The 10528-nt window shown below is 47.3% G+C and overlaps 1 protein-coding gene across 1 annotated transcript in view; it reads right to left on the bottom strand.

Moving 5' to 3' along the window:
- ex (FERM domain containing expanded) overlaps nucleotides 1-5706 on the bottom strand; it is a 96033-nt gene extending 90327 nt beyond the window's left edge. The window contains exon 1 of the mRNA XM_080283396.1: nucleotides 5605-5706. Coding sequence (XP_080139522.1) covers nucleotides 5605-5706 — 102 coding nt within the window. The remainder of the gene's footprint in view (nucleotides 1-5604) is intronic.
- Between the last annotated feature and the right edge of the window lie 4822 nt (nucleotides 5707-10528).

Below are 10528 nucleotides of genomic sequence, written 5' to 3'. Positions count from 1 at the left end.
TTCACACGATTGTATTCATCTCTCTCTCTCTCTCTCTCTCTCTCTCTCTCTCTCTCTCTCTCTCTCTCTCTCTCTCTCTCTCTCTCTCTCTCTCTCTCGTAGTGAAGGGGTTAATGAAGGCTTTATCTCACCTCACTTTATCAACACATCTTCACCACATTCAGTCTAGCAGTAACTTTTTTTTGGCCCTCTCTCCCTCCCTCCCTCTCTCTCTCTCTCTCTCTCTCTCTCTCTCTCTCTCTATTATTATGGCTCATACAATTGGACAAACTTTGGTTAGTATCTCACTCTGTTATTTATTTTTCCATCTCTCTGGACCGTACCCCATCCTATCTTGGAGTGGTTGGATGTTGATGATGATGATGATGATGATGATGATGATGATGATGATGATGATGATGATGTGTAGGGGAGACACTTTTTGAACTGGAGGGGTTAGATACAGCCTTCATTAATCCCTTCACTACGAGAGGCCTCCCCTAAGCTGAATAAAATCGTCTGGAGGCAGCAAGAGTCTTACTGAAGGAGAAAATGTCTTGTGCAGTCGAGAGGAATAAATCTTCTTCTTTCTCTTCCTCCTCCTCCTCCTCCTCCTCCTCCTCCTCCTCCTCCTCAAGAACGACCCCAATACAGTAATCTACGTCTACTGCATAAAACATAAAGGCACGTGGCTAGACATGGATAACAGGGGGTCAGTGTGAGTGCTGGAGTATGAGGAACTGTGCTGGAGGGAGTGTGAGGGTATGTGCAGGTGTGTGGATAGATGGATGGATGGATGGATTGATAGATGGATGGATGGGTGGACGGATGGATGGGTGGGTGGATAGAGGGATGGAAGGATGGGTGGACGGATGGATGGGTGGGTGGATAGATGGATGGAAGGATGGGTGGACGGATGGATGGGTGGGTGGATGGATGGATGGAAGGGTGGATGGACGGTGAGATATAGGTGGATAGAACACTGCTGGGCCTTGATAGCAGGCTGTGAAGCCTATGCCCAGAGTCGGACACAAAAAAAAAAAAAAAAAAAAAAAAAAAAAAAAGATAGACAGATAGATAAATGAATGGACAGATAAACAGATGGAATGATAGATGAGCAGACAGACAGATGGATAGGTAGTTGGATCGATAGGTGGCTAGAGTTATGTATGGATGGACTGATAGACAGATAGCCAGATAGATAGACAGGCCAGTAGGTAGACAGATAAACGAGTAAACAGATAGATAAATGGCAGGTGCGGCAAGTATGGAACAACCTTCGCTGGAATACTGAACATTCTTGGGTACACAGGGATGATGCTTATGTATGAAGAGAAGCGAACAGGAGAGGAGAGGAGAGGAGAGGAGAGGAGAGGAGAGGAAAGCAGAGGAGAGGAGAGGAGAGGAGAGGAGAGGAGAGGACAGGACAGTAGAGAAGAGAAGAGAGGAGAGGAGAGAAGAAGAGAGGAGACGAGAGGAGAGGAAAGAGCAAAGCAGAGCAGTGGAAGGGAGAGGAGAGCAGGAGTACAAGAGAGACGAAGAGAGGAGAGGAGAGGGTAGGATGGAAGAGGAAGAGAACATACACAAATGGGAGACAATGAGAGCCAGGAAATATCGGAACAAAAGACGAAAAGGGAAGAAAATAAGAGAAGAGGGCGAAGAGGAGTGACGAACAAGAAAAAAAAATGAAAACAAGGGAAATGAGAAAAGATAAGAAATAAACAGCGTATGAAGAAAGAACAGTAAATACAAAGAGACAAAATAAACAAAGAAATGAAGCAGAGGAACGTACAGAGAAGTGATAAACAAAACAAAAAAGAAAAAGAAGGTTATAACACACACACACACACACACACACACATACACACAGGAAAAGTAGACGAGGGCACAGGGAAGCTAACCGTACATACTGAGTACTTGGTGACCACACAACAATTCGGACAAAACCTTGCAAAAATGTGGGTACGTTCTGAGTGCTGACCAGAAGAAGAGAGAGAGAAGGAAATAGGTGAAAACTGAGGAGAGGGATGTTTTTAGTGCTCTCTCTCTCTCTCTCTCTCTCTCTCTCTCTCTCTCTCTCTTTTCTATAACCTCTTCCAGAAGTGTAAAAATGAGGTGGGAAAGGGAAGGCAGTGGGAATAAGTGAAAACAAAGAAGAGGGATGTGTTGTACTTTCCATTCTTTCTTCTGCTGTCTTGCTTTCACATCCTGTACTTTTTCATGCTGCCATTTCTTTTTGTTTCTTAATCCTTCCTATCTCCACCTCTCCAGCTCTCCCCTACACATTCCTCACTCTTCCTTGCTCACTCCTACTCACCGATCCTCTCACGCATTACTCTCCTCATTCTTTGGTTCAGTATTCATCTCCATACAAGTGCTTTTTATTCTTTTAATTCTTCACAAACTTCTTATAATTTTGACGCATTTACTTCCATAGCCCACTTACACTCCGAAACTAAAGTCCTTCTTGTCAGAGCGGTACACAATTCTTCTCGGCCGTCTGAGCAAACACACAGCACCCCATTCCTTATGTAACACAGCCACATAACACAGCTGAGCATATAAGGCCATCACCACACAGACATTACCAGACCCTCTTCAACAACACCCCACCACAGGACATTACACTAACAATGGGGAAACACCTACATACCTACTTCATACACACGGCAATACACCACCTCGATCAGAATACTTCACTACAAACCCTCCCTCCCTATCAAAGGTATACTTAAACAAAACTAATGGAGACCCACACAACATGGCACATATAACTCAACACTGCACAGCTATATTACGTCTCAGACACAACAGCAACGGTGTAAGGAACCAATGGGACAACCTCATAGACGTGGTTGTTTAACTGCGATCGACGGGCCTGCTTGGTCAGGGGGGCTAGAGTTAAGCAGCAACAAACGCAGCCCACTCTGTCGTCTGTATTCATCCCACACTCACTCCTCACTCATGCCTCATCCTAGCAAAGCCTCTGCATCCCTCACCCCTCACTTATACCTACTCACCCCAGTCCAGCTTCACTCCACACTCACCCTGCATCGCCAGTACTCACCTTTCACCCCTACCCTCACGTGACTCATCCCTCTGCTCAATGCTGTCCTTAGATATTCACCTCACCCCTCTCTCTCTCTCTCTCTCATTTGTACTCTCCCCAGCTCCTGCTTCTGCCAAGTTTCACCCCTGCATTTACCTTCACCCCAGCTCTCACCCCTCACCCCGCTGGCTATATCATCGTGCCTTTTATATCCTATTTTTTCTTTTTCTTTTTTTTTCTCTTTGCTTATGGACGAATCTCTTCAATCCAGCTGACTTCCTTTCCAGTTTACCCTTGCTGGCTCCAGACGATTTTATTCAGCTTAGGAAGGGCTCTCGTATTGAAGGGGTTTATCACGGCTGCTTCTAACCCCTCCAGCTCAAATAAATCCTAAGCTGAATAAAATCGTCCGGAGAGGGCAATAATAAGAGAAGAATTGCATCTCCAGACTCAGTGTGTGCAAAAAAAAAAAAGTATGGTAATTTTTTGCTTACCATATCATCATAAAACACACACACACACACACACACACAAATAGAGCGGACTTCTAAATGTGATGTAATGTGCAAAATAAATCGCTAAGGCAGAGGTGCTAAGAAATCTCGAAAAACCACAAGGATTTCTTTCCCAGCAGTCACCCTTCACTAGACGCCCTTTTCGCTCCTGAACGTACTGTAATTGGCTCTGAAGATTTCGTAACCCCTCTTCCTTAGCGATTTATTTTGCTCGTTACCTCAGCATCGTCTTGAATGTTATTGATCCATACAAGAGAAGAGCAGTTTGTAATAGAAATAATAAATCGCTCCCTAACACCTTCTACTAAGCGATTTATTTTACTCGTTACACATTACTTTCCTAGTCTGTGTTAAATAAATCCTTCAATCATCGCCATACTCTGCATAAATAAGGTACAAAAGATATTAACCAGCCGTATCCAAGAATAAATCGCCAAGGAAGAGGTGTTAGGGAGCTTCCTTACCCGGCGAGAATACGGACGCTAATCTCACATTCACATCTCACCCCATCCCCCTTCTGCCTCGCCCCACACACCTCAGCACCCCAGACTCACCATATCACCCCAGCTGACAACCCCAGCCTCACCCCTTAACATGCTGCACATCCTATACTTGTTCAGGATTCATCTCTCAAGTGCATCCTGTTCACCCCTGTTCACTGTTCAGGCACACCGCTCACCAACAGACACCCCCCCTCCCCACTCACTCACACACACACACACACACACACACACACACACACTCCAGCTCACACGGCACCGGCACTCTCATTCCACACCCTGTTCAATGTCACCCCACACCCCATTTCGTTTCCTAATTCACTCCTGACCCTGAAATGCAAGCCAGTCACCCCCATGCACTCCCGCAACTCATACTTCACCCTTGGAGTAGACTCACCCCTCACCCCGTCCAGTCTCACCCTACACCCCACTCCTTCCCTTGACTCACCCCAACGTAATTCACTCTCTAGACTCATCCATTATATCATTCACTCTTTAGGACTCAACCCTCACACTAAATGCACTCTAATCACTCCCATTCACTCACTCTTACGAATCACCCCTCACCCCATTCATTCTCACCCATCATCCCATTCATTCTCACTCCACATCCCATTCATTCTCACCCTTCACCCCATACACCCCCAAACTCCCACCCCTCACACCCTCAGACACGTTCCACATCCTCATAAGACTTATCACTGACATCACTCACTCTTTAGTCATCTCATCCCATCGTATTCCACAAACTCACCCCTCACCCCATTCATTCTCACCCCACACCCCATACACTCCCACTCCCCACTCCCCCACCTCATACACTCCCTCTCCCCACTCCCCCACCTCATACACTCACACTCCCTCTCCCCACTCCCCCACCCCATACACTCCCACTCCCTCACCCCATACACTCCCACTCCCACCTTCCACTCCCCAACCCCATACACTCACACTCCCACCCTCCACTCCCCCACCCCATACACTCACACTCCCACTCCCCACTCCCCCACCTCATACACTCCCTCTCCCCACTCCCCCACCCCATACACTCACACTCCCTCTCCCCACTCCCTCACCCCATACACTCACACTCCCTCCCCCCACTCCCTCACCCCATACACTCACACTCCCTCTCCCCATACACTCACACTCCCTCCCCCCACTCCCCACTCCCTATACACTCCCTCTCCCCACTCCCCCACCCCATACACTCACACTCCCTCCCCCCACTCCCCCACCCCATACACTCACACTCCCTCCCCCCACTCCCTCACCCCATACACTTACACTCCCTCCCCCCACTCCCTCACCCCATACACTCACACTCCCTCCCCCCACTCCCTCACCCCATACACTCACACTCCCTCTCCCCACTCCCACACACTAACACCCTCCACTCACACACCCCATACACCCCCTCCCCCCACTCCCCATCCCATACACTTATACTCCCTCCCCCCCCTCCCCGCACCCACACCCCATATACTCACATTCCCTCTCCCCACTCCCCACCCCCACACCCCATACACTCCCTCTCCCCACTCCCCCACCCCATACTAACCTCGCCAGCGAAAGTGAGCGTCTCTGCAGTGATGAGGTTGACCGCGACATATTTGTGGTGGGGAGTGACCGCGCCGCCGCCCACCACGCTCCCCGGCACCATACTGCTACCTGCCCATGCTCACGCCCTGGATGGGGAGAGAGAGGGAGCGTTAGCGGTGGGGGAAATGGTGGAGATAGAGAGGGAGTATGGGTAGGGGAGAGACAAAAGAGGGGAATTAGTAACAGGAGAAATACAAAGAAAAGAGAAGGGGGAGATCACATTTTGACTCTCTCTGTTTATGGTCACGTCCTGGGTGGAGAGAGAGAGAGAGAGAGAGAGAGAGAGAGAGAGAGAGGAGGGGGACATTAGTGGTGGAGGAAATGGTGGAGTGAAGGAGGGAGTATAAAAAGGGAGAAAGAGAGGGAGTATTAATGACGGGAAACATGGAGGGAGAGGGGAGGAAACTATATTGTAATGTTTCCTTCACGTAGTCACTCCCTGCCACAGAAAGAGGGGGGGTATTTGTGGTAGGGAAATTGGTGGGGGATGTGGAGAGAGAGAGAGGTGGGTATTTATGTGGTGGGGAAAATGTGGGGGAGAGAGAGAGAGAGAGAGAGAGAGAGAGAGAGAGAGAGAGAGAGAGAGAGGAGGGAAACGGTGGAATAGGATAAAAAGAGAGGAAATGGGACGGTGCATTAGGGAAAAAAAAAAAGAAGAGAGAGGGAGTATTAGTCGTGGGAAAAATGATGGAGGAGAGGGAAATGGGAGGGAGAGAGAGAGAGAGAGAGAGAGAGAACATTAAAAGGAAAGAAGGGGAAGGGGAGGCATTACAAAGGAAAGACAGAGAGGGGAAACATGGTGAGGGGAGACAGGAGGGGAGAAGAGGGAGGGGAGCATCAAGCAGAGGATATAGAGAGACAGAGGGTGGTGTTGAAAAGGTAAGGGGGCGGGGAGAGTCATAAACAGAGGACAGACAAAGAGTATATTAGTTACAGTGAAATGGGGAGGGAAATGGGGAGGGAAATGGGGAGACAGAGGACATTATTTACGGTGGAAAAGTAGGCAAGAGAGGGGGGAGAAAGGGTTAGTGAGAGGGGGGTGAGGGAGACGGTGGGGGACATTGGCGAGGGGATGAGGGGAGAGAGGAAGGGGGGGGAAGACAATAATGACGGGGAAAATGGGGAGAAATTTGGGACGCTAATAGTCAGTGGGCGGGGGAAATTAGTGGTGGGGAGGCTGGGGGAGAGTGAGGGAGACTGAGGGAGACGCGGGGAGACTATGAGGGACGAGGGAGACTAGAAATGCTTATACTGGGGATAGATAGAGAAGATTATAAGTACTGGGTAGACTAGGAGAGAGAATGCTGGGAGATGGGGTGTGTTAGTAGTGGGGAGAATGGGAAATCAATGGTGATAGATAAGATTAGGGGGAGAAACTAGAGTCACTGTTGGTAGGGAGGTTGGGGAGATAAACACTAAGTGAAGCAATATGGCTGGGGAGAATGAGGAGATGATGGCTGAATGAAAAGGAATGAATGAAATGTGTCAAAAATTAAACTTTTTTTTTTTTTTTTTTTTTTTATGTGACCGACTCTGGGCATAGGCTTCACAGCCTGCTGTCAAGGCCCAGCAGTCCTCCTACATACCATACACACCTCTGCATGTCACCATTTCGGCGCTAACACCCATCGTCCATATTGAATACATGCTAGGGCTGTCTCATACAGGACTGGTGTATCGGTATTAGCGGGGGTATTTTTACGACATGTCGGCAGGTTTTCTGGTAGATCAGTAAAGCGTGATTTAATGAAATTCAAATCCTTAAACTGTTCCCTGCCCCAGCCGGGATTTGAACCTGGGTCCATTAGGACCGCACGCCACCTCTCTACCGGTTGAGCCACCGCCTCCCCCAAACTGTTATAAAGAACTTGGAAATATATGTTGAATGACACGGAATGAATGATAAAGGTGTGGGGAGATAAAACTAAGGACCATGTGAAGATTAATATTGAATGATAAGAAATAAATGAAAAGTGCAGGCAAATGAGACAGGTGAGGAGAATGGGGGAGGGTTACGTTTCTATATTTACAGCCTGGGGAGAAAGAGGGAGGGGAGAAGAGAAATTAGCACAGGTAGAGGATCAAAATTTAGGGAGGAAAAAAATTATATAGAAACTACTGGTGAATAATTTTTCTTAAGGTAAAAAAGAACCCAAGGCCTAGAACCAGCAAAACTTGTTCCATTCAAAGAAAATTTCATTCATTCATTGCCAGACGCCATGTATCCCAAACGGGGTGGCCAAGGGCTTAGAGTTAATTGTTTTACAGGGAGGGGCACTAATCCTCCACCAACCCCACTTGAGACGTAGGGAGAACGTTATGCCAACAGCAGAGAGAGAGAGGAGGGGGACATTAGTGGTGGGGGAAAGAAAATGAATGTGCAAAATAATCTTCCATTCATTTCACGATGCCTAAACGCACTGGTGGATACTGGAGGTCATAGACAGAAGGAAAAGCTGACTGAAGGTGACAGTTTCAGAGTTGACTGATTATAAACTGAGAAGAGAAAGGGGGAAAAGACATACGATTATTGTGTTTCTTTTCTGTATGGGAGGAGTTAATAAAAAGGGTAGACAGATCAAGGAATAGGGTAAATTTTGATGGGGATAAAAAGGGAAACTCAAGAGGAGGGGACAGAAATCAGGGAAATAACTCAAGAGGAGGGGAGAGAAGCCAAGGAAGATAAAAAAGACATCTTGGCTTGGGGATTGAGAGGAATTACTCAAGAGGAAGGGGAAGAAAACAAGGAAACAACAAGAGAGAAGGGAAGAGAAATCCAGGAATTAACTCAAGAGGAGGGGAGAGAAGTCAAGGAAATAACCCAAGGCTCGGGACAAATGTCAAGAGGAGGGAACTGAAATCAAAGAAATAACTCTAGTGATGGGGAGGAAAGTCAAGGAAATACCTCAAGAGATGGGGAGAAAAGTCAAGGAAATAACTCAAGAGGAGGGGAGGGAGGTCAAGGAGGAGAGGGAGCGTCAGAACACTCCCCAGGATCTTACTCACCGTTTGAAATGGAAAAGATTGAAGGAGGAATATCAAGGTGAGGGAGGGGAAGAGGATGTGTAAGGGAGAGAGTGGGAGTGGGGGATGAGTGAGAGACAATTGGAAGAGGGCTGGAGAGATGAAGGTAACGGGAGGGAGAGGGAGAAACTCGGAGGTGGGAAGGAGTGAGAGGATATGGAGAGGAGTGGAAAGATGAGAATACAAGTAACATCAAAGTGAAGGAGAGAGAGGGGAGAAAGTGAGGGAGGCTACTGAGAAAAGTGGAAAGTTTGGGAGTAAATAAGAGCACATAAGCAAGATTTTAAGTGGAAAAGAGAGAGAGAGAGAGAGAGAGAGAGAGAGAGAGAGAGAGAGAACGAGAACAGGTATATGCTAAAACTTCCATCAGAAAAAGAAAAAAAAAGGTTAGGCAGGGTTTTTGAAGGCGGGGAAGGATATGGAAGGGGAAACGCCAGTGGTTAGGGAAGGAAGAGGCTGGATGCGAACCCCCTCATCGGAAAAGCAATAAAAATATCACTGGAAATGGGTGTGCGGAGGAGGAAATGTGTGGAGAAGGAGGGGAGGACGGGGAATCACCACTGTGGATTAATTAACTCTCTATCTGTCTATCTATCTATCTGTTTATCTATCTGTCTGTCTGTATGTCTATCTATCATCTGTTTTATCCAGTTCCATTTTGTCTTGTGTCATTGTAAGTTAGGAAGACGCATCACATTTATCACACGCAAGACGACAGAGAGAGAGAGAGAGAGAGAGAGAGAGAGGCAAAGAAAAATGAACGTAGGGAAACTGAGAGTAAAGAGAGAGAGAGAGAGAGAGAGAGAGAGAGAGAGAGAGAGAGAGAGAGAGAGAGAGAGAGAGAGAGAGAGAGAGAGAGAGACAAAGAAAAATGAACGGAGGGAAACTGACAGTAAAGAGAGAGAGAGAGAGAGAGAGAGAGAGAGAAATGAACGAAGGAAAACTGACAGTAAAGAAAAAAATGGAGAAGAAAAATATATAGGAATGATTTCTGTCTATTCCTGGATCTATATATGCCCGTTATCTATCTTACTGTCTATCTATCTCTATCTATCATTTTTTTATGCAAGAAAGAAGGAACCAAAGCCAACAGTGGATAAAAAATGAAAATGTATTGAGGAAAGAGGAATGGAAAAGAGTATAAACAGAGACAACTAATTCCTGTATCACAAAATAATAATTCTAAAGATACGGTAATACATCAGTGACTAATATTAAAACACACACACACACACACACACACACACACACACACACACACACACACAAACACACACACACACACACACACACACACACAAACACACACACACACACACACACACACACACACACACACACACACACACACACACACACTTATCCTTGGTTTCCCTTTCTGTCTAATGGTGTGATAAGGCGTAGTGTTGGGTTATCTTGGCTCCCTAAGATACGAGATATGCACCCCTTCTCTCACTTCGGTATGCAGTCCACGAGAAGAGTAAGAGAGATTAGATGAGGGTAGGAGCTCTCTCTCTCTCTCTCTCTCTCAACCACCAAGCACCACCACATCACCACAGCAACACCACCACCTCAACAGCACCACCACCACACCACCATAGCAACACCACCACCAGACCACCACACTACCACAGCAACACCACCATCACCACCATCACACCACCACAGCAACACCACCACCACAGCAACACCACCACCACACCACCACAGCAACACTACCACCACAGCAACACCACCACCACAGCAACACCACCACACCACCACAGCAATACCACCATCACACCACCACAGCAACACCACCACCACACCACCACAGCAGCACCAGCTAATCCCGACAAAAGCGCAGCGGGGTAAGGAAG

This window comes from Coenobita brevimanus, chromosome 97, assembly GCF_032717465.1.
Source record: "Coenobita brevimanus isolate Jiangsu-jjx chromosome 97, ASM3271746v2, whole genome shotgun sequence".
In the NCBI taxonomy this organism is placed as follows: Eukaryota; Metazoa; Arthropoda; class Malacostraca; order Decapoda; family Coenobitidae; genus Coenobita; species Coenobita brevimanus.
Note: the sequence above shows the minus strand (reverse complement) of the source record. Positions and strands in the feature narration are given on the sequence as shown.